This window comes from Pelmatolapia mariae, linkage group LG3_W, assembly GCF_036321145.2.
Source record: "Pelmatolapia mariae isolate MD_Pm_ZW linkage group LG3_W, Pm_UMD_F_2, whole genome shotgun sequence".
In the NCBI taxonomy this organism is placed as follows: domain Eukaryota; kingdom Metazoa; phylum Chordata; class Actinopteri; order Cichliformes; family Cichlidae; genus Pelmatolapia; species Pelmatolapia mariae.
The window spans coordinates 70,910,242-70,933,981 of record NC_086229.1 but is presented as its reverse complement, the minus strand read 5'-3'; the positions used below and the strand labels follow the sequence as shown (position 1 = coordinate 70,933,981).

Below are 23,740 nucleotides of genomic sequence, written 5' to 3'. Positions count from 1 at the left end.
TTGTGGGTGTTTTCTTTGTGGTTTCTGTTTCTGTGGGGGTTTTTTTACTACTTGAACACTGAAGTGGCCCTCCAATGAGATGACAGCTCATTTAAGTTTGAGACCCTGACTTAGGAGAACTAGGATGCTTAAGGGTAACCTGAGAGTATTTTTACACTATAATGGCCCCTACATCTTGTAAATTATGGGAATTTCATTATAGTGCGCATTTCTGTAGCCAGTAGGTATTTTTCTTTTTTTTAGATTAAAATTTTTTCATGATAAATTAAGCATTTTCTAGTCTAAAAATGAATAACAGGGTTATATTAGGGTTTGTTGGAGAGTGGGGAGGCTTTTTATGGCTTAAAATATATAAAAATAATAAAATAGAAATATGGTTTCTACTGACCCCTGCGATAATTGAGAGAATACTGTATTGCAGTCAAGTTACACAGCTTGTACTACTTAAAGATGGACCAAGGATGTTTTTTCTTAACAAAATGAATTTTAGCTCAGTCTAAAGGGACTAGACATGCTAGATATTTTACAAAGAAATGGTGTTATATGCTTGACCTTATTCTACTCTTGGAAGATGGTGATATGCTGGTTCCTGAGAAGAGATGAAGAAAACAAAGTCAGCTGTTCAAGACAGCCCCAAGACTCTTCGCAACTTGTGTTCAAATGTGAGGCTGTTGTCAGGTGATGAATGCAAGGAAGAGACACTCAACTGACATGAAACATGTCAAAGACAACATGAAGGTGACATTTCAACAATGGCAAAAAGTGGTTCAAGAACCTGCAACAGCTTCTACTGTCCTGGACCTTTTCCCAAGATTTCTGGATATACCTGGCTTGGTAAGGCATAAAATGATTTAGTGACAACTTTGTGGTTCCTTTGTTTGTTTTCTTGTTAATGTGTTGTTTCTGTTGTTACACTTTGTGTTTAAGATTGACCAAGACTTCACAATGCTGTTTGTTGGGGAGGAAGTGTCTGCTAAGTTCCTTGCAAGTGGCCAACCAAGCCAAGGATCATCAAAGATTGCAAAAATCTGTCTCAGAGTACAGAATTGGATGAGCTGCTCATTTCTGCACAGCGTTACTCTGACGAGTGTGGTAAGTGTAAGTTGGAAATGGTAGATTTTGCATGCCTTTACAGCATTTGCTTAATTCCCACAACACAATATATTACTGGACTATACCGGTAAACCTTTACTACAAATTGGAATACAGCTGTCCATTTTCTAAATCACATTGGGTTTCTGTTCATTTCTGTATGGTATGAAAACAAGCTTACAAACATGTTAAACCTGAAATGACATTTAATGTAGTTTGAACACAAAAAAAGTTCTGTAATCTTACTATTGTTATGATTTGATATGTACTTCACGTGGTGGCCAGAAGATTTTAAGTCTCTAGAAAGGAATTTTTATACCAAGGCACTGGAAAACTGCCTTATTTGAAAAATTATCAGTTGTCTAAAATGTCATCATGGTATTACATAACGTGGAAAAAATGACTGCTGTGGTCCTAAATCACAGTAATTGTGATGATCTTAATTCCTATTCTGCAGTTTGGGACTGTGAGGCGGCTGCCATCTTTTGCTGCTTCACTTGTTACCTCCAACATCTAAGGGAGGGAAGTTTTCAAAGATTAGCACATCAGATACTGCTCACCACCTAATGAAATTCATCAAGGTATGATTTTTAGAATTGTATATTTCTCTTTTGATGAGAACAGATGCAAATTATCAAGGGCTTATATTTTAAGATGGCAAGGTGATCCAACGTGCAGCAGATGTATCTATACCAGACAGGCTTGGTGTTGCAGGACTGACATGTCATTGTTTCTATTAAAACTAAATGTACACATTGAAACAAAAATGATTGTGTGCACAGAGTGAAACATTTTAATTTTGTCATAATTTCAGGCAGCTATGCCTCAACATCAGATTACCAATTTTGTTTAATGTGAATCACTTGGTTTCTTTCTCTCCCTCAGATAGGAGGTAGCACGGAGGCTTTTCTTAAGGCTGGCCCCACTCAGCTATTCGTCCTGTGTGTTGGAGAAAGAAAGAACATCATCCAGAGTTTCTACATTGTCCTAGATCAAAAGGTCATTCCCTGTGTGACACAGATGTGAGTTGCAGATTTTGACAAGGCAAAACTTTTCAAGGCACATTTTTTATTTGCCGTGTCCTTTGACAAGGCATTGGACAACTTCTACACATTCACCAGACCACCGTGTATGGCATTGATGTTGGCAGCGTGAAGGAGAGTCCTCGGGTCAGGGAAACAAGAGGAAGTCTTCATTGTACAGCTTAAAGATATCCACTATTCAGCACTTTGACTGGAAACGTTCATCTGTTACATTTGCAAGATACACCACACAAGTTGCTCAGTGTTATTTAGACATTTGACTTATTTGTTAAAGGGGAGTTTTTCCTTCCCACTGTCGCCAAAGTGTTTACTCATAGGGGGTCATATGATTGTTGGGTTTTTCTCTGTATGCATTATTGTGCTATCTACTGTACAATATAAAGCGCCTTGAGGCGACTTCTGTTGTCATTTGGCGCTATATAAATACAATTGAATTGAACTGAATTGAATTAATGCCAACATACTGAAGGAACATTTGTCTCTTATGTATAATACATCTCTTTTCTTTGAGTGAAGATTTAAGGTGATAGGAAATATAAATAACTGCAACTTGAATCTTTGACCCAGAGTCCAAGCTCACTGCTGTAATATATCCTGTGTGTGTGTGTGTGTGTGTGTGTGTGTGTGTGGATATATATATATATATATATATATATATATATATACATACAGATATATATATATATATATATATATATTTATAGATATAGATATAGATATATACATACAGACAAGTCCATACAGACAATATTCATTTCTAAATTATTAACTAACAAACTTGTGCCTAAAATGCTTTGTCAGTATTGTAGAAAATGTTAAACTTAATCCTCATCACCTCTGACGACCTGTTTGCTGTTGCATGCTGCTGAAAGGCAGTGGGGAGAGAGGACACTTGGGCAGTGCATTTATTGCAGCATGAAGTGTGTTTTCTGGATACACTGCTGCTTTTTCAGCATTCAAAGATTGATGGCACTGTGTCAGGCTATGAATTTCAGACGGATCAGGCCTTAACTTAACACAAAAGTTATCAATAGTTCTTTTCATCTTTTCTTATTACCCACACCTACATCCACTTCTGTCGGGCCTAGGCTGCTCACTAGAGCTGGGTATCATTACTGATTTCTATAATCCATTCGATTCAGGTTCTCAAAGTCCTGATTCCATTCAATTTAGCCTCAGACAGTCAGAAATATTATAATTCTGATCATTTATCAGCACTGATACATGTGAGACTTCATCAGAATTGTGAACATCACAGCAGATGCCTTTGTGTCAAAGTAACTGAGAATAAAACACAGAAAAACATGAAGGAGATTTTCCTGGTCTGGTTTTTTATAGCAGATAACCTTAAAAATATTCTGCAATTTTGCATAATTTTAAGAAGTTTAAATTTCTTCAGTATTGAACAGCAGAAATTAGGCTTTCTTGTCGGACGTCATTTACATGAAAAACGAAAAAAGACCACGCTGTAAACAACGGTAGACTGGTGGGTAATAAGCGAATGAATAATGCAGAAAACAGATTTGAGACGGGAAACTGTTCTTGAAGTACACACAGAGAGTTGTGTATGAAGTGTGATTTTTATCGTGGTGGAAGTAAAACAGCAAAGGTCAGAGGGACTTCATGACGACATTTATCAAATGTGAAGCGTAGTTTGCTGCTTCTTTTGCTGCTGGCTCTGTGTATTTTGGTTGGAGAGAGACAAAACCTGCAGCTCAGAATCAGCGCAAAAAGACGTAAACACAGCGCAGACGGTGGGCTCGGTGAGCTCTGACAGCGTGTCCGTGTTCGGGCCGTCGGGTGAGAAAGCCGAGAAAGACAAAGCTGATTCTGATGCGTCGGGTCCGCTCTGTGTTTACGTCTTTGTGTGGAATCCGTTAATGAATTCATATCGCTTTATTCAAGCTACTCACCTCCCTCTTCCACCTGCACTTTCAACTGGACTACGGCCAATCAGAGAGGTCCCGCCCCTGACTATCTCTGATTGGTTTAGTCCACGATAGGGCATAATGTGTGTCTGTTGTTGACCACACGGAAGGTTGCATTTTTTTTTTTTGTTACCCCTTAAAGTTGGTCGCACCGGTGCGACCAAATATTTTTTTTAGTCGCACCACTGAAAAATTTGGTCGCACTCTAGAGCCCTGATATATATATTGTGGCGAGCTCAGGAAACGGAGGAGACAGAGGTTCCTTTGGTCTTGCTTTCGGCGAGCTAGCCAGAAAGCACAGCCGTTTATTTAGCTTTGTGGGGAGCAACACTGACGCGAGCCCACTGCTCAGCGCGGCAACAACACAACACACAATGGCGCTCTCTCACCGGAAACACACAGAGAGAGAGGGTCACCCGTAACCATAGTAACATAACAACAAACATAACTGTAAACAAAACATAAATGTCCGTAACACCCCCCGAACAGCCCTGGGCCGCTACTATATATATATATATATATATATCATAATATTATATGTTATAATATAATATTATATGACAATACATATAATATTGGCCATATTATATTTACATTATCAAAGTGAGATGATTTTAGCCTCATGAACAACATTAGCTAATTGTTATTTACTAACTAATCTTGAAATGACTGTTCAGTACAGAAATTAAGCCCAACTATCATGTTTTACAGTCCTGTGGTCTCAGCCTCAGACACTCAACTAATTAAAGTGATGTCATGACAAAAATGAATGACCAAAAAAACATTTTTTTCTCCTTCATTTCTGTCACACAATGCTGTATGAAATGTTTCTCGCGGTTAGTATCATGGTTGCTAGGCACCCTGAATAGAGCGACAAAGGCTAGACCGTCCCATTTCACAAGCCTCTCACTTCCGCACTTCTCGTATTTATAGTACGCACCGCACGTAGGCGTGCAGACCCTGAATTGGGACACAGCCTGCATGTGTGGGGGTTCCCAGCTAGAGCTCCACACTGGTAAGGCACACTTTCTGTAGCTCTTCTCCCTGTATTAAATTATACGTTTAAATTTGGTGTATTTTTCTTTAATATGCATTAGTTCTTTTGGCTAAAAGCTCCCAAACTGTTTTTGATTACTTTGAACGAGGAAAATTGTAATTGGAACTGCCTTTTATCTGTTACACCATCCGTTTATGTGTTCCTTACTTGTGCTAAACAGGGGTGAGCAGAGGCGTGCTGTTGCTGTGTGACACTGATTTTGCTGCTCATCCGGGCTTATTGGGCGTCTCGTCGCAGCTCTGTCAACTGAAGCTGTCTGGGAATTTTCCCCCGTGTAGTGAAACAGGCCTTGGGTTTAGCACTCTCTGTCTCCGCTGCATGAGATCCTTTTCCTGCATCACTGTTGACATTTTCAGGCTGTTGTGGTGGGTCCAGCTGCTGCAGCATTTGGTCAGAGTCACGTCCAAGATGGTAGAGGGGAAAGCAGGAGTCCAGGTCAGCCTCGGCTTCCAGGGCTGGCAAAGCAGCCTGTAATCAAGCATAAAGAGAAAAAACAAAAACAAAACAAAAACAGAGAACAGGAAAATGATGTTGCCTTGGCTGTGTTACAAAGAGAGGAGAGAAACACCGGGCCAAGCCCTGTGTCAGCCTTCTCTCCCCCTTTTGTCTTTTTTTCTTTTTTCATGATATAATCACTCATAGCCCACCAAGTTGTCTGCTTGTGTGTGTGTTTTTGTTTCACCTTTTGTTGCGATGCCCCGGACGCCTTCCCAACCTCCACAAATCTGTTGGCCCGAAATCTCAATCTTTTATGTGCTATTAAAACTTTAATTTTTCCTCTACTTCTCTCCTCGCCGCTGTCTCTTCCACAGCTGCTGATTCTTGCTGGGTGTGGTTCCCATTACTATAATTTTGCTCTGGCCGCTGTGCTTGTAGTGGGGGGGGGGGGGGGGGGGGGGGTTGGTCCAGGTCCATAGCCACCTGTATTAACACACTAAGAGATTTATTTAATATCATTTGCAACACGCCCACCTTTACAGCGCAAATTAAACTACAATTATCGCCATAATCCACCCCAGACATGGATCAACCCATGTACTCAGTCAACATTAATGTAATCGGTGACTTCCTTTAAGCAAAGTCACTCCACTCACATATCACTAGGAGCTCAGTAGTGGCCAGCTAATGAGCCCCATATTAAACTATTCCACAAACATTGCATCTCTTATTTGCTTTCTCATGTTACTTGTCTGTCTCTGCTGAATCCTCTACATGCACTCCTAGAAAAAACAAACATTAGCAACACACATGGACAATCCTGGAGGTCAGGCACAAGTTGACAGGTTCCAGAGTTGCTACAAAAAAGACCATAAAGTTAGCCATTCACAGCTGTGAAAAGGAGAGACACTGGTTTCAACAGGAAATGTCTCACATGTCATCCACATTGTCAAAGTAACCTTCACATTTCCCCAACAGCACAGTGTAACAGCATCACCAACTCATAACCTGTAAACACAGTTTCTTCACACATAAACCCAGAAATCCTGTAGTAGAAAAACATCAACCAGCTGTCCTGGTATAAATCACATGATCAAATAACATGAAGAACTGTAATGCTGTAGAAAAGAAAATGCAAATGTTAGCGCTATGCAGGTGTATACACACACACTCTGTGAGCAACACAAGGTAGTGAATAACACCCCTGATAGATGCACAAACACAGAAAGTGGCATTAAAAAGGTCAAATCGTCACGCAACCTCGAATGTTGCTGTCATCTTTTCCTCTAAAAAAAAAAAACAACACACATACATAGATTCATCTGCACCTTTGTCAGGTGGGGGTTAACTTTGCACAGTGATGTCAATCAGCCTGTCCGCTTCTGTCCGCTTTTACCAGTCAGTCAGTTTTATTTTCTCTCACTCATTTTTAATTCATTATTTCATTCTTTCTTTCTTTCTTTGCTGACAGTGGAACCTATCATCACATTTAGTTTTTGACTCTCCGCAAAATGACATCATTTCAAAAAGAAAAAGAAGACCATTAGATTGGATTACCTCCCTGAATCCTTTTTGGGAAGGGACTCTCATTTTCGAATTGTCCCAAATAGGTGGCTCTAGAGACCATTGTATTTTTGGAGAAACTCACTTGCAACGGTTTTCTCGACATGCCGTATAGTGCTTATGTTTTAATCTTGCAGATCTGCTTCAAATGAGATCATCAAACAAAACTGTGTGCACTGTGAAAGTATCAAAATAAAAAGGCCTCGTTAAGTCATGACACACGCTCCTCGTCTCAGGAGGGTAAATCATACCATTAGCATGATTTATCTTACCATCATACTAATAAGCAGGCTCAACTTCACAACAAAAGAAAAATCATCAGCTAGATAAACTCCAAACCAACTATCAGCCACACAACACACAAAATAACCCTAATGTCTTATTAGATATGAGTTTAATCCCCAGGCCTGTGCTCTTCACTCATTTAGGCCACAGACCCATTTTATCCTGTTTTCCTTTTCCTCTTCATCATAAAACATGTGACATGTCATCAGGTATTTCACAAAAGAAGTTTTTTCTTATGTATTCAGAGTTGTGTATCTGGGTGCAGGATTCACTCACAACAGGAAACTCAGTGTTTTAGAGTCTCCACTCTAACAAACTCCAACACATCCCATTCACTCGTGCTAGAATTCAATCACCTTTCATTAATCTAAGAACCATCAATTAATTTGCATATCAGCTATTAACCCACTAAGATGACAGGACAACAGAGATGCATGTTCAACATGTTATCAAAAAAATAGAATTTCCTCATACAGTAAATTACTTGTGCTGCATCAATCAGGCAGAAAGCATCTCCCAATTTACTATATTAACAACTCAATTTATTGTCTGATCACTGGTTGTCCAAACCAGAATCTTTTTTTCCCCACAAAAATTAAACTGTTGTCCTGCAACCTAGAGAGTTAACTGTCAGCATGGATAAATTCAGCATTTGATAACAAGCGTCTGTTAAATTGACACTATTTTAACACTGATGGGAGATAACAAGCTGATTTTCATTGCATATGTGTTTTTAGGCAGGTTTAATAGATACAGTGGGGCAAAAAAGTATCTAGTCAGCCACCGATTGTGCAAGTGCCCCCACCTAAAATGATGACAGAGGCCAGTAATTTGCACCAGAGGTACACGTCAACTGTGAGAGACAGAATGTGAAAAAAAAATCCATGAATACACATGGTAGGATTTGTAAAGAATTTATTCGTAAATCAGGGTGGCAAATAAGTATTTGGTCAATAACAAAAATACAACTCAATACTTTGTAACATAACCTTTGTTGGCAATAACAGAGGTCAAACGTTTACTATAGGTCTTTACCAGGTTTGCACACACAGTAGCTGGTATTTTGGCCCATTCCTCCATGCAGATCTTCTCCAGAGCAGTGAAAGAACTCTGTACCTCCCTCCATCCAACCACACACTTCTTTGGGTTTGCCATCAGCCCTGCCTGCCTCAGGGAATCCAGGACCGTGACCAACCACTGCACATGCTCCACCACGGTATCACTATGAATGACGACATCATCCAGGTAGGAAACAGCACATGCAGTGTGAGGACGCAGCTATCGCTACAGGAGGTGCTGAAAAATGGCCGGGGCTTCAAACAAGCCAAACGGAAGTGTGACGAATTGGTACGAACCATACAGAGTGGAGAAGGACGTTTTTGTCTTTGGACTCTGCAGACAAGGGAATCTGCCAATCAGCTGCGTTTCAAAGTGGTGCTCCATGAGAGTCGTGCACACGGGCAGGGGGGAGAACACATCTGCAAAGTGCGGTTGCAATGCATGAACATCTGCTTTATTGGAATGTGTGAGATGTTAATCACAATGCATCTTACACACACTCTCTAAAAACGTCGTGCCCACAGCACGTTTTTGAGAAAAATCAAATATTTTTGTCCTTGAAGATCATTTCAGAGTTTTTAATGAGCTGCAGGAACCCTGTTCTGTGTGAGTGGAGAACAGCCAAGTCTCCTCCTCTGATAAACCTCCACATGTTCCACTGAAAACTGTTAAATTAGTTTGAATCTGAAATCACGGCTCAAAGTACTTGTTCTGAGACCAATTCTTCATTTTACACACCAAACTGTTTAATAAGACAAACTTCACATTCATCAAATATAAGTAACGCTTTAACATTATCAGGATTTCATAATACAAACTTCAAATCAACAGGAAAACAGCTGCAGAACATGTGGATCAAAATGAATCCATTAAAAAACAACACGTGGACTTCAAGGATACAGTAAATACACTAAAGTGAAAGGAGGAGCCAAAATTTGAAGGAATTTGAATTAAGTAAAAGTCACCTGTGATCTTTAAAATGGTCCTGATGTGTGCTGCTGTTTTTACCTTTTAACATTTCTTTGCTGCCACTGTGAATATGAATGTGTTCTTTGCCTAATTGAATAAAGGTTACACTGACTCACTGCTTCATCTTCTGGTACACACTGGTATTATATGGAAGTACAGCCCAAAACCAGTTTAGCTTGAGTTTCTTTTTTCTGGACATAAAGTCACAGCAGGTGTTGTTTCAAAGCTGGTGGACAGATTTAGTTCATTTTGGAAGTTTTAAGAGCAACTGCTGTGAAATTATTTGCAGTTTTGGGAGAAAATGATTTAAGAGAAGGGATTACCACAGCAAAAGATTAAATATGAATGAAGGATTGAAATTTAACTTAGGTAACACATAAAATGAATACAACTACTAGACACTACTGTGTCCTAAGGGAACAAAGGTTAAAATGTAACAGGGATAACATTTTAGAGAATTAAAATCCCTCAAAGGAAAAAAAATAAACTTGATATGCATATCTATACATGCAGCTTCCTAAATGTAACATTCAGGATTATTCACTGCAGCTCCAGAAATCAGAGCTACCTCATCAGATCCAAGTGTGACATCAGCTGACACTCTTTACAGGAGATTCCATCTGAACTCTGTGGAGCCTGATCTCAAGGTTTTTAAGTCTGACCCTGAAACCAGAAGAGGATCTTTCTCTCTCTTCAGATTCATTGTGATCCAGTGATTTCAGTCCTGCATGATCAGGCTGATGTTTGCACAGAGCAGATAATGAAGTGAATGTTTTTGCACATTGGTAACAGTGAAACAGTTTATTTACAGTGTGGGATCGTTTGTGTTTGTGAGTATGAACTGAGATTCCTGAAGCTCTTGTCACACTGGTCACAGCTGAAGTTCACTTCCATGTGTGTACGTTCATGTTTGTTATGATGACCTGATTGTGAGAAGCTCTTGTCACAGTGTCTGCACTTGTATGGTGTCTCTCCTGTGTGGATTCGCTTTTGCCTTTTCTTTAAACTCATGTCCAGTGGTGAAGGATGACCCACACTGGTCACAGATGTGCTTTTTGACCCCACTGTGGAAGATTTCATGTATTTTTAATGTACTTGGTGTGTGGAAGCCTCTCCCACATTCTTTGCAGTAGTTCATTTTGGCTCCAGTGTGTCTACATTGATGTGGTCTTTTGGTCCCGTTGATGATTGAAGTTTTTCTACAAAGGTCACAGAGAAACTCTTTCCCACCGCCACAGTGACGACAGGGCTGAGAACTGGATCCATGTGCTTCGCTCCACTTCTAAACAAAGACAGTGTAAGTCAGGGAATTCCTTCAACATTTTTATCCTGAACGTCGCCTGAAATAAAGAGCATCTCTGCCAACGTCCAATTACATTTTACTGTTTACATTACAACACTCAGCTTACTGAGAGAAAATGAGTCTTCATTTTTCCAAACAGTTCATTCAGTATAACTCCATAAGTTTACTGATCAGACTTGTTCCAAACACTCAGGTTAAAAATACAAGATAAAAAACTAAATACATACCTCACAGTAACTGCACTTGTAGAGTTTACTTTCTGGTGTGGACCTGTTGGTGTTTCTTCAGCTGATGTGGATATTTAAAAGACTTTCCACACAAGTTATATCTGTACTCTTTAACTCCACTGTGGATGAGTTGGTGTGTTTTTAAGTTTCCAGCCTGGGTAAAAGACTTTCCACACAACCCACAGCTGTAAGGTTTAACTCCACTGTGGATGAGTTGGTGAGTTTTTAGGTTTTGAGCCAGGGTAAAAGACTTTCCACACAAGTTACATCTGTACTCTTTAACTCCACTGTGGATGACATGGTGAGTTTTTAAGTTTCCAACTCGGTTAAAAGACTTTCCACACAACCTACAGCTGTAAGGTTTAACTCCACTGTGGATGAGTTGGTGAGTTTTTAAGCTTTGAGCCCAGGTAAAAGACTTTCCACACAGGTCACAGTTGTAGGGTTTAAATCCACTGTGGATGACTTGGTGTGTTTTTAGACTTTGAGCCCGGGTAAAAGACTTTCCACACAAGTCACAGGTGTAAGCTTTAACTCCACTGTGGATGATTTGGTGTCTTTTTAAGTCTCCAGCCAGGGTAAAAGACTTTCCACACAGGTCACAGGTGTAAGCTTTAACTCCACTGTGGATGCGTTGGTGTGTTTTTAGGCTTTGAGCCCAGGTAAAAGACTTTCCACACAAGTCACAACTGTACGCTTTAACTCCACTGTGGATGACTTGGTGTTTTTTTAAGTCTCCAGCCTGGGTAAAAGACTTTCCACACAAGTCACAACTATAAGGTTTAACTCCACTGTGGATGAGTTGGTGTGCTTTTAGGCTTTGAGCCAGGGTAAAAGACTTTCCACACAAGTCACAACTGTACGCTTTAACTCCACTGTGGATGACTTGGTGTGTTTTTAAGTCTCCAGCCCGATTAAAAGACTTTCCACACAAGTCACAGCTGTAAGGTTTAACTCCACTGTGGATGCGTTGGTGTGTTTTTAGGCTTTGAGCCAGGGTAAAAGACTTTCCACACAAGTCACAACTGTACGCTTTAACTCCACTGTGGATGATTTGGTGTCTTTTTAAGTCTCCAGCCAGGGTAAAAGACTTTCCACACAGGTCACAGGTGTAAGCTTTAACTCCACTGTGGATGCGTTGGTGTGTTTTTAGGCTTTGAGCCCAGGTAAAAGACTTTCCACACAAGTCACAACTGTACGCTTTAACGCCACTGTGGATGACTTGGTGAGCTTTTAGGCCTTCCGCCCGGGTAAAATCCTTCCCACACTCATCACAGCTGAAGGTTTTCTTTCCCTTTCTTCTGTGAGGTTTGTCGGCCTCCTGAGAGCGCTGACTTCTCGCTCCATGTTGGTCCTGCAGTGACAGAGATACAAACAGAGGCAGTGAGTGAAATGCAGTCGTGGAACAAACTGAAACTTCCTCCATTGGTGGAATCAAACATGTCAAAAAAACCACATTGTAGGTGTGTTACCACCACCTTCTGGTGATAGTATCACATTACAATGATGTGCTACAATGAAAGTTGTAATGAAAATGACATTATTGAAGAAATATTGATCAGTAGAGAAACTTTTTTACTTCAGAAAAAAGTTCAGAGTTCAACTGATGATATTGTTGTTTCAATGTGTGTAGAGAAAATATGATCTTTGTATTTTCTTGTAACTTCTATGGTTTTTGGTTGTGAATGTAGATTCTGTATATATGGAGGAGCCCAGGATGGAAAAGAAAAAGCTGCTGTTAACATGTTTTTAAAAACCAACCAGCTGTACACACAGTTTCAATAACAGTGTAACTGTGATGTTTTTCTCACCTTTTGTGTTGAAGACATTGTTTCCTCTGTAGTGGCTGAGCTGAGTCCAAATGGCTGAAATTGTTCCTCTGCTGCACCACCAGACTCTTCTCCTGTTACTCAGCTGGGACACAAAAAGTATATATATGTATTTTATCCCTGACAAACGAAGCAGAGCAAATAAACATGACTAAACTCCTCAGTGACAACAATACCTATGAAGCTTCAAGGTGAAACCCCAGAAGCAACTACAAAAAGACAGTCATTAGTCGCCTACAAGAACTTGAAAGGGAAAAACCACTGACCCCCCTGCACATCACCGCCTTTACCCAGGGGATGCTACAGGGGATGTCCCAATCAGTCTCAATGGTAGCAGTATAAACTCAGCCACCTACAACATTTCCAAGCACCTCATTGCCATCCTAGCTCCCCTAGGATGGCAATGAGGTTTTTAAAAAACATTTCGAAACTCACTTTGTTAATGTGAAATTCTAAAATTATTTTATAAATGGAGAATTTATTCTACAATTCATCATCTAAGCATCTAAGAATTGTGTATTTCGATGTGTGTGGCTATTGTGGTTCTCCATATGGTGGTACAAATAGAGGACATAGAGGAAGTGGCACACATCACGAGGGGGTCCATGTTGAAGGTGTTAACAACACACAGTGTGGTTGGCTAGGTTAACTCACAAGCAGAATTTAGCTGTGCCTGACTACAATAGAGACTTTCTTCTTTAGGTGTTTCTGAAACAAGAAGGTGTAGTAAACAGATTTGTTTCAGAAAAAGCAGAAAGTAATTAAAACGACATACATAAGCACAGAATGTTTTAATCCTACTAACACATACACACACATGCAATGAAGCTCATGAATACCAGATGGTATTTTAAGCCTGTGTTTCTGATTTTATCATCTTGTTCGGTTCACTTCGTGAGATGAGAAACGATATATGAACTAGTGGACTAATATTATATTAGGAAAGATGATTGAATGATAGCAATGGTGAACAGAATGCAGAAGAGGGTTTAAATGAGTGAGACTAACAGATTCTTAGTTTCTTGTTCCTGATGTTCAGATAAATGATGAGTTTAAAATCCAGTTAAGGAACGAAGAAGGCCAAAGATTTTAAGTTTTTAGGAATAATTTTTGATTTATGTCTTAAATCTGACAAGCATGTAAAGAAGACTGCTAAGACGGTCAAGGCTAATGTGAAGTTCATTCAGCACTATATACCTGCTTCAGCAGCTCAGTTATTTATGCATTTGTCACGTTCCTGGGTCTTTTGAACCAGTGTTTTGAGTTCTAGTTCATTTTTGATGTTTATGGTTTATGTTTAAGTTCTTTAGGTCAGCGAAGTTCATTTGGTTATTAGATTCCTCTTGTATTTTCTTCCCCGGTATTTAAGTTTCCCTCACCCTTTGTGTTTCATGCTGCGTGTCTTATGTTATCAAGTTTGTATTGTCATGTCTGCGTCTCATGTTTCCTGTTTTATTTTGAAGGTCTGTGTCCTATGTCAAATCTGTTCGATGTCATCATTTAGGGCTGCACAATTAAATGCTAGAAAATCGCGATCTCAATTCATACTTATGTGCGATCTCATTTCCAAATGACAACGATGTAAGAAAAGAAAAAGGCAAAAAAAGATGACGATTGTACCGCATTTTGATCCGGGACATAATCTGCATGAAAACAAGCGCTCACTCTTCATGCTCAACGAATGACAAGGGCGGAGCCTTATACCACGTGATACAGAAGCCAGCTGGCAGGGAAAGAACAACGGAGAGCACGTGAGAGAAACTGCCGGAGGGGAGAAAACACAATGAGTGCAGAGGAAAAGCTCGCTGATTGCGGTGAGAATGACAACCCCACTGTAACATTAATTCCAAGAAAAGGTTCTCGTTCCTCCGTGTGGAAGTTTTTTGGTTTCAAAGAAGACGATGAGAGTCAAAAAGATATCATTTGCAAGCTGTGTTTTGCCATAGTAGCAGCACCGCAAGGTAACACTACGAATTTGTATAACCACCTTAAACGTCACCATAAAGTGCAATATATAAGTTGTAAAGTCCAAGAAAGTGACAGGAGAAAATCCGTCCCGGTCAACCACCCAAACATCAACAACGGGAACCTTATACAGCGCTTCCCCATACCCGTCAAACTCCCCCAGGCACAAAGAAATTACGGAGGATCAACACTGTGCAAAACGAGGGATTTAGGAAAATGATCAACACCCTAGACAAACGCTACACACTGCCGTCCTGCAACTATTTTTCAAATGTTGCACTACCTGCTCTATACACGCAGTGTCGGGCAAGGGTGGAGACGGAATTACAAGCAGTACAACATTTCACGGCAACGACAGACTTATGGTCCAGCTGAACTCAGCGTTATATTTTGTAATAATTGTGGTTTACATTTTAAGAAACATAACTATTACCTACCGCTCTCATCACCTTACACACGGAAAGAATACTGTTCAAAATGTTATTGTTAGAAGTATTTTAAGGTTTTGTACGCAAGAGTAGACAAGTGAGACATTTAATGTTTTTATGTTCAGTCTCAACTGTTAGGAAGTTGATGTGCAGTTAATAAGTGCAATAAATATTTATATTGGAAAAGAAAATCGTGATTTCAATTCTAAGCAAAAAAATCCTGATTCTCATTTTATACAAAATCGTGCAGCCCTGGCATCATTGTCACATTTTAGAGAAATATAATCTACTTAGTTTTAAGAGTTTTAATCATTTGTGTTTTCTTAAATTAGTCTTTAAATGTATAAATAGGATGGCCCCAGAGTGTCTTAATAGATACATCCAGAGACAAGATAGTAATCATATTACTTGAAGCATGGTGAACGGAAACTGCAAAATATCATATCGCAATAAGTTTTGGTTTGATTTATCAGTTTAAGGAGATGAGTATGCTTTGGGAAGTCCTAAAACTAGACTTTCGTATTTTTATATTTTTTGTATTTTCTTTTCTTTTTTCTTTTCATGTTTGAGGAGTGCACTGAGAGTTTGTCTGCATGATTGGAACTAAAAGTGCTATACAACAGTGTCGGTGGAAAATGATCGTAAAGTGAGCTTCTCCACATTACAATGGGGACTGACTGGACTGATAATGGGGACAAATGGTTCACTGACTTGACAGTGATATGCAGATTGCACTTACTCCAAGCAGACAATGAAAGGGTGGATGTATGTATGTTTTTCCAGGAGCAGGAAGATGACAGCGACATCCTGGGGTCGCATGAGCTTGTGGGCCATGCAGACTTAATCTTGTAGTTGTTCATTTCTGTGTGTATTTACCAGCTCTGTTATTCATGTTGTAGTGGCACATTTCTTTTCTTATAAATCATATCACATTAGTAATAGTAATATTATTTCCTCACTTTAGTGTTCACCAGTTGTATGCATGTATGGAGAATGTTATCACAAGTGGGCCCCATGTTATTGCACCTTCACAGTGGACCCATCGTAGACCGGAAGATCTCCAGACATCCTGCTTTAAGGGAGGTGGCGGGTGGTCATAACATTTCTTAGCGTGGGAGAAGGTCAAGGATGAGCTGGACTGAAGCTTTAGGTATGCATGATGTGCTGTGGAATGTTCTTTGTTTGAGAGTGTCTGTGATGGTGTATATAAGATATAAGGGTGGCGGCCAAATTTCCGAGATGATCCTTGTGTTGGCTGGCATGTTTCCATTCAAATTGTAATGTGTTTATTAAACCCACTTCAAATCCAGCTCACAGGGTGTGTTGCAGCTAATTTTGAAATTTTCCATAAAAATGTGGTATTGTCAAGCAGGATTTCTCAGGTGAGTTTTGCTAAATCACGGGCACGCGATACCTGGCCATCCTGAGGGAAAATTGACTCAGTTGCATCATTCTTTTGTTTTCAAAAGCTGGGAACCGCGACATATGCTTCAGCAACTCACACATGCAAGACATTTTAACAAACCAAGAGAGAGACTACAAAGAATTTGCAATGGTGAGCTGTTTTTGATTTGGGAGGATTTTCAACCGCACCAATGGGGAAAGCCTTGCTTCCTTATTGCTGCAATTATTGGGTGCAGGTTCCTAGAAACTCAATGAGTTTGGGTATTCTAGTGGGTACTCTTGTTGCAGTGGTAAGTGGAGGATCTTAGAAGCTCAACAAGTTGGGTGTTCTAGTGTTTGGTTTGTTGGACTGGTCTGAGGTGGTGGAGAGAATGTCTCACCTCACTGGAGCCAGTGCGCAGCAGTTGAGGAGCCTGGAAGAAGCATTGCGGAGATCTAGAAGAATCTGACCTAGCAGAGTCCAAAGTCCTGACTCAACTGAGACAGAAAAATCCCAGATCTCAACTTGAGATCGCACGATACCATTTTTTTTTTATGTCCAATACCGATCTCATAAATTTGGATATCTGCCGATAACGATATGAATCCGATATAGTTTCTTTAATAATGAACAAAACTGTTTTTTTAAATATCTTGCTGCATTTTGTATAAGTTCATACTCAAGTTTAAAAACAAAACAAAACACTAAAGCTATTCTGTTATACCTGTATGCACTGCACCCAAAATATTTCATTGTTCAGCAATACTGATCAATCTAATTTACTTAAACCTACACCATCCTCCCTATTCTGATATTCTAAACAGTACTTAGCAGAAATATTAAACAACCTAACTAATATGGTTGCAAACTCACCCCCCACCCTCCGCCTTATAATGTTTAATTGACGTAATCTACCGTATTGTTCGCACTAAAAGGCACACTTAAAATCCTTCAATTTTCTCAAAAATCATCAGTGCGCCTTATAATCTGGTGCACCTTATGTATGAATTCTGGCTGTGTTTACTGACCTCGAACCGATTTTATGTGGTACACGGTTGTTAGGTTTATATTGCCATTTATGCTTAGAAACATATACTCATATATGCTTAGAAGTATACAATCGTTTGTAGATTGGAAGAATGTCTCATCCTAGGAGGTCTGCAGTAACTCTGTGCACCGTGAAAAGAGGAGTATGTGTACTCCTCTATCTGAATGTTCTGGCATAGATCACACACCTCCTAGGGTCATGAGAGAGGTTGAGTCTTCTCTTTCTGATATATGGTATACCAAACACACCTATATTTGTTTAAGTAGAAATGCCTTTTGTTTAAGTGAACTGCTGGACTTCCTGGCGCCAGCAGGTCTAAGTGAGTCTTCACGGGGTCACATCTTGACCCGCCACACACACACACACACACACACACACACACACACACACACACACACACACACACACACACACAGTTAAGAGATTTTTACATTTACTTACTTTGATAACCTTTATTTTGCTTAAGTATAATTTCTTGTGAGAACATGATGTGCCTGCAACCTACAGATTAAGGAACAGAAGCATGCGTAAGGAGGTTACAAAGTCACACACGCTCAGGCAGAGACAGTTCCAACCTGAAGCTGATATGACAAAAGATACTAGTTCCTCTTGTCTTATGGATAACGGCCACTCATGCGATAACCATATCTAGAGATGTTTTTCTATTACGTATGCTCCACCTAGAGATGCTGTGTAATCTATTCTCTGCTATAAAATAAAGAACGGACTGAGGCTCTGTGACTTGCTTGTGTCTTGCCACGCAGTAAGCTTCGCCCGTGTACACGAAATAAACTGAGTTTGTGTTTCTTGCTCTCCTTCCAGGTTTTCTTTTGACACACACACACACACACACACACACACACACACACACACACACACACACACACACAGCTGGGCGATATATCGAGTTTTTTTAAAAATATCGATATATTTTTATACGAGATATAAGATGTGATAATATCCTTTATATCGATATAGTCTATGTTACGTTATAATTATAGTTGCGGAGCCGCAAGTTTGCCTCTCTTTCGTCCACTTTTGTCTTTACGCAACATTACGCGACCTCGCCTCTCCTTCACTGAACACAACTCCCCCTCCTCCCCCATCGCTTCACCTGCAGGCAGCGACAAGATGGACACGGCAAATCTCCGTTAATGAGTTACTGCGCATCGCCCCGTGCGTGGGGCTGGACGGCGTCAACGTGTTAATGAGCTAACCACGCTAACGCCATGCACGGCCTGAAATCCTTTCATTTTCTTAAGTTGACTGCGTGCCTTTTGTATGAATTCTGGTTGTGCTTGATGACCGCGAACCGATTTTATGTGATACACAGCGCTCAGCAATCTGTCAAAAAATGTTTTAGTTCGACTTTGGTAAGCTACGGAGCTGCACCGCTTGATGGATTGTCGGAGCATTACGGCTACCGAGGAGCCTCGCGGAGTAATACGTACTGTGCTTCAACGTAACATGACAGTATTGTGTGTGTATAAGGACCATAAATGGCACCTGTTAAGAGACATGGTTACGAAGTGGATTTCAAACTCCAGGCTGTCAGTCACACAGTAGAAGTTGGGAACAGAGCAGCTGTGAAATCTGTCTTTGTTATTATGCTCAGCGTCTTTTAGTTTACATTTTGACTGCACAATTGTGAGCTCTTTGTTATGCACAAAACAACAGTTTTCTATTTATAGAGCATCATTATTTAATAAATGCTCATAATTTATTTTTGAGTAGTTTTTTTCATGTACATCTATGCTGTATGTTAATAAAAGTGCCTGTGTGACATCTGGGACACAGCTTTGACTAAGAACTCTCTTTTTGTTCTTACTTTATGGCTTTAAAAAAATATCGAGATATATATCTTATATCGCCATCCAGCTAAAAAATATCGAGATATAGGTCATATCGTCCAGCCCTATTAATGAACCTATGCATATTCATGTAACCTCAATAAAGAGCAGTGCTATGGGGGAGCTAACTGAGAGTGACTGTGGTCCGAGCGGAAGGAACGGCACTCTTCACAGTTCTCTCCCTCGTGCACGAGATTACACAAAGAGCTCTGGTGACTTGCGTCTTGCTTTTGCCATTATAGTGAAATTGTCTTGTCGTTCCAGCAATAGGTCTGTGCTAGACAAACCTATCAATGGCGCTCAAAAATCTGTCAAAAACTGTTTTAGTAGACTTTGCTAAGCTACGAAGCAGCAACGCTTGATGGATTGTCGGAGCATTACAGCTACCGTAGTCAGGAGATTCACGACTCATAGTAATCTGGGTCCAAAACTACGTCCCCTTAACGTCCTAAAGTCAAACGAACACTGAGAGTTAAAAGAGTTAAAAGTTCTTTCATCTTTAATAAGATGATCAGTGCTGCTGCTTTACCAGGTGTAACAATTAAGTTCAACATCCAGGCATCCATGAAAACAGAATTTATTAAATTTAACGTTAGCAGGAAATGAGCAGGAAGTTAGCTTGCTGGTTTCGCTAGTTACCTAAACATGATGTATCATGTTCGGACTGAGAGATTTCTGGAAAAAAATAAAACGTACAGCTCTGCTATCACTTCCAACATTAATGAAGACTAAAAAATACACAACGGTGAACTTTGTAGGGTTACTGAAGTTGGGCTAGCTGGTATATAATGCTGTGCTAGTGATCGCTAGTGATACAGCTATGTTAGCATAACAAAGCATATCACATTGAGGCTGGAGGATGAACAGCAACTTTTTTCTACTCGATAAAAGTTCCCGATGGTTTTTTTGACAAATGCAATCGCATGGAAATACGCTGTAAATGGACCAAACTTCAGTATGGGAGAACAACTGTGATAATCCATTCACAATACGAGGTTAGTCACTAACACAAGATAAGATAACCTTTATTAGTCCCACACATGGGAAATTTGTTTTGTTACAGCAGAAAGTGGACAGTGCAAAGTTAGCATAACAATGAAAGGGAATGTTGTATTTCCTAAAAATAGATCCCAAAGGCAGCATGTACAAGGAGAACAGAGTTGGACCAAAAACAGACCCCTGTGGCACACCACAACACACAGGGGTGGAGGAAGAGAAAAAGACAACAGAAAAAGACCTCTCTGACAAATAAGATTTAAACCATGATAGCAGTCAAATCTAAAAGGACTAAAACAACAGAGCAACCTGAGTCGACAGTTAAAAGAAGATCATTAAAAACTTGTAAAAGCGCAGTCTCAGTACTGTGAAGAGATTTGAAACCAGACTGGAACACTTCACAGATGGCATGAGTGTCTAAAAAGGTCTGAAGTTGCTTGAAAACAACCTTTTCCAAAATTTTGGACTTGGAGAGTTTAGAAATTGGCCTGAAGATAGAAAGTAAAGTTGGATCAAGAATTTTCTTCTTAGTAATGGGTTGCACAACAGCATGTTTGAAAACAGCAGGTACACAACCTGTTGACAATGAAGTATTTAATAAAAATAAAATACTAGGCCCAATGGCATGAAGAGTTTCTTTAAGGAGGCGAGAAGGAAGAATATCTTGTGGGGAATTAGATGATCAATTACTTCCTTCATTGCAGAAAAGGTCAAAGGCTCAAACTGCTGAAAAACAGCCGAGCATTTACAAGGTGGATCTAGGTCTAACACTGCCTGGGAATACAGTGTTCGTAAGGTTGAGATTTTTTTAATGAAGTGATTCAAAAAGTTTTCACAAAGTGCAAAGGAAGCCTCCAAAGGAACAGTGGCACAGAGGTTAATCACAGAATTAAAAATATTAAAAAGAACTCTGGGCTTATGAAAGTTGGTAGAAATTACACCGGATAGGAAAGCAGATTTTGCAGCTTTAACAGTTTTCTGATATTTAGTTGAGCAGTCACGCAGGATGCCCAAAGACACCTGGAGCTTGTTTTCTTTCCATTTTCTCTCTGCACGTCGACATTCACGTCTGAGAGCGCGGGTGGTTTCATTCAGCCAAGGTTGATGTGAGCAACAGAGTCAAGGATAGTGGAGTATATTGAGTTAAAAAGGTTAGCTAGGTCATCAGCTGATGACACTTGCCAGATTAGTGTGTTTAGTATGGGACTGACATTTGTTGAGCATATTTTAATGGAATAGACGTGGACTACATTGAAGTGGAAACACCAGCTGAATAGTGTGAGTGTAGCCTGAGGCTATGTCAACACTAACGCGTTTTTGTTTTAAAATGCATTGTTTTCTCTCCATTTTGGCATCCGGTCCACACTGAGACAGCGTTTTTGCTGATGGAAAGCGCAGTGGTTTGAAAACCCTCTCGAAAACAAATACATCTGAAAACGGTGGTTTTGCGTTGCAGTGTGGACAGCGAAAATGGAAACTTTCTAAAACGCTGACGCATGTTAACCTTATGATGCAGTCATGTGACCAATTAAACTAAGATAGCGGAGGGCATTACACAGCAGTTGTTTTGTTTGCTCTCAATTTTGACAGTCCTATTAAAGATTAATATCAGTCTGTACATGCTCCAGATTTCTTTAAATTATTTAACTCTCAATCGCTTTTGCAACTTTTTGCTTTTGTGTTACTCACAGCAACAAGTCCACCTCATTGTTAGTCCATTTAAAAAGACTGTGCTTTTCCTCAACATGTTGTTGCCACGTTTCAAAGAGCCGGTGTTCTGGGAATCCATCCTACCTAACATACCATCCTAACTGTTGTTTCTGCACATGCACCAAACCATCCTACCTTTGTTAATCTGAGCTACAAACATACTTTAACAGCTAAAATTCGGTGGCGAACCATCCTACCTTTGTCAATAACAGCTAGAAACATACTCTGATGGGTAAAATTGAGTGCCAAACCATGATACTTTTGTGAATGTTACCTACAAGCATACTTTAACGAGTAAAATTAAGTGGCAAACTGTCCTGGCTTTTTGAATATGAGCTACAAGCATACTCTGATGGGCAAAGTTAAGTGGCAAAGTGTCATACCTACTTAAATTTGTGCTGGAATTACTCTGTGACAGCAGGAATGTGCATAAACTACTTACGGTAGGACGCTTTGCCAAAGTACGATGGTTTGTCAGAACACCAGAAAGTAAATAAGCTGCAGACAGAAATGAGGCAGGTCGAATCTTCTTGCGTTTCACGCATGCGCAGTACTGGAACGTCAGTGTTTTCGGCCGTTTCAATGTGGACGCTGTGAAAAAGACTGAAAATGCTAGTGTGGACATGGAATGTTTTCAGAAGAGAACGCTGTTTTCCAATCTATCCGGGCTAATGTGGACGCAGCCTCATTCTTCTCTCGACGTCTTCACAATAAACTGTGAACAGATACCGAGGAGAGCAGCAGAAGACCTCATCCAGGAGCTGTTGAAGTACGATTCTTTTTGATGGCAGCAATCAGGCGGAGACGTTTACTTCCAAAATCAGACGTCTTCATTTGTGCTGGGAGCAGGGGAGATATTGGCCCATTTTTGGGGGTGCTTAAAACAGGACATGTTAGCTGCATTTAACCTTCAGTTACTCATTATATAGTTAGGTAGGACTCAGACCATGTTTCTTTTTAGCAGAAAAACATCACACCCAGGTAACCCGCAGTGTTGAAAACGTCTTTTCCGACGATGATTGCTACTCTACAATCCGTCCTACTCTGTAGTAAAATCAGCCACATCTGACCATCTTGTTGCTCCCATTGAAATTTATATAGCCTATTTAAAATCTAAAAATTAAGATTGTCTGTAGATTACTGTTGTTACCACTGTCCTGTTTGCAATGGATACTGAGAGAGGACTTTTTTTACCATTGTATAGCAGCTTTTTTATTAAAGCTGCTATACAGAATCTGCAAAACAAACTGGGTTGAAACATTTTTGACCCTCTTTAACAACATTCCAACATAACATTACCATTGATTGGGGACATTAAAATTAATGATATATTTTTATGTGGTTCAGCCACAACTCTACTAAAACCTCAGCCAGTAATAGGTAGGCCAACTTTTGGACCATCTAGTTGTCTGTATGACTACCGCAGTACGTACATCACATTTGCACACTATCAGAAAGTGCCAAACAGAGCCCTGGTGGAGTGAGGAGCTGTAAAGAGAAGCAGAGCGCTCTGTTTATATTTTAAAAGTGTTTTCAGTGAGCTTGTTTCAAAGATTCTGTACAGCA

General features: G+C 40.0%; 1 protein-coding gene across 1 annotated transcript; it reads right to left on the bottom strand.

Moving 5' to 3' along the window:
• Positions 1-5,336: 5,336 nt before the first annotated feature.
• Positions 5,337-16,020, bottom strand: LOC135932554 (zinc finger protein 100-like). Its single transcript, XM_065470035.1, has 3 exons — positions 15,926-16,020; positions 11,455-12,091; positions 5,337-5,588 (listed from the first exon to the last, which is right to left on the bottom strand). Exons 1-3 carry the CDS (start codon positions 16,018-16,020, stop codon positions 5,337-5,339), a joined length of 984 nt encoding a protein of 327 aa, XP_065326107.1.
• Between the last annotated feature and the right edge of the window lie 7,720 nt (positions 16,021-23,740).

Bases quoted from the DNA above. Each gene is read 5' to 3' on its own strand.
- LOC135932554 (XM_065470035.1), bottom strand. From the start codon at position 16,020: ATGGCCCACAAGCTCATGCGACCCCAGGATGTCGCTGTCATCTTCCTG. The intron at 12,092-15,925 runs GTAAGTGCAATC...ACGCATCCACAG, and splicing joins CCTTTCATTGTCTGCTTGGA to TGGAGTTAAAGCTTACACCT. The intron at 5,589-11,454 runs GCTCAAAGTCTA...GCTTGATTACAG, and splicing joins GTGGAAAGTCTTTTACCCGG to GCTGCTTTGCCAGCCCTGGA.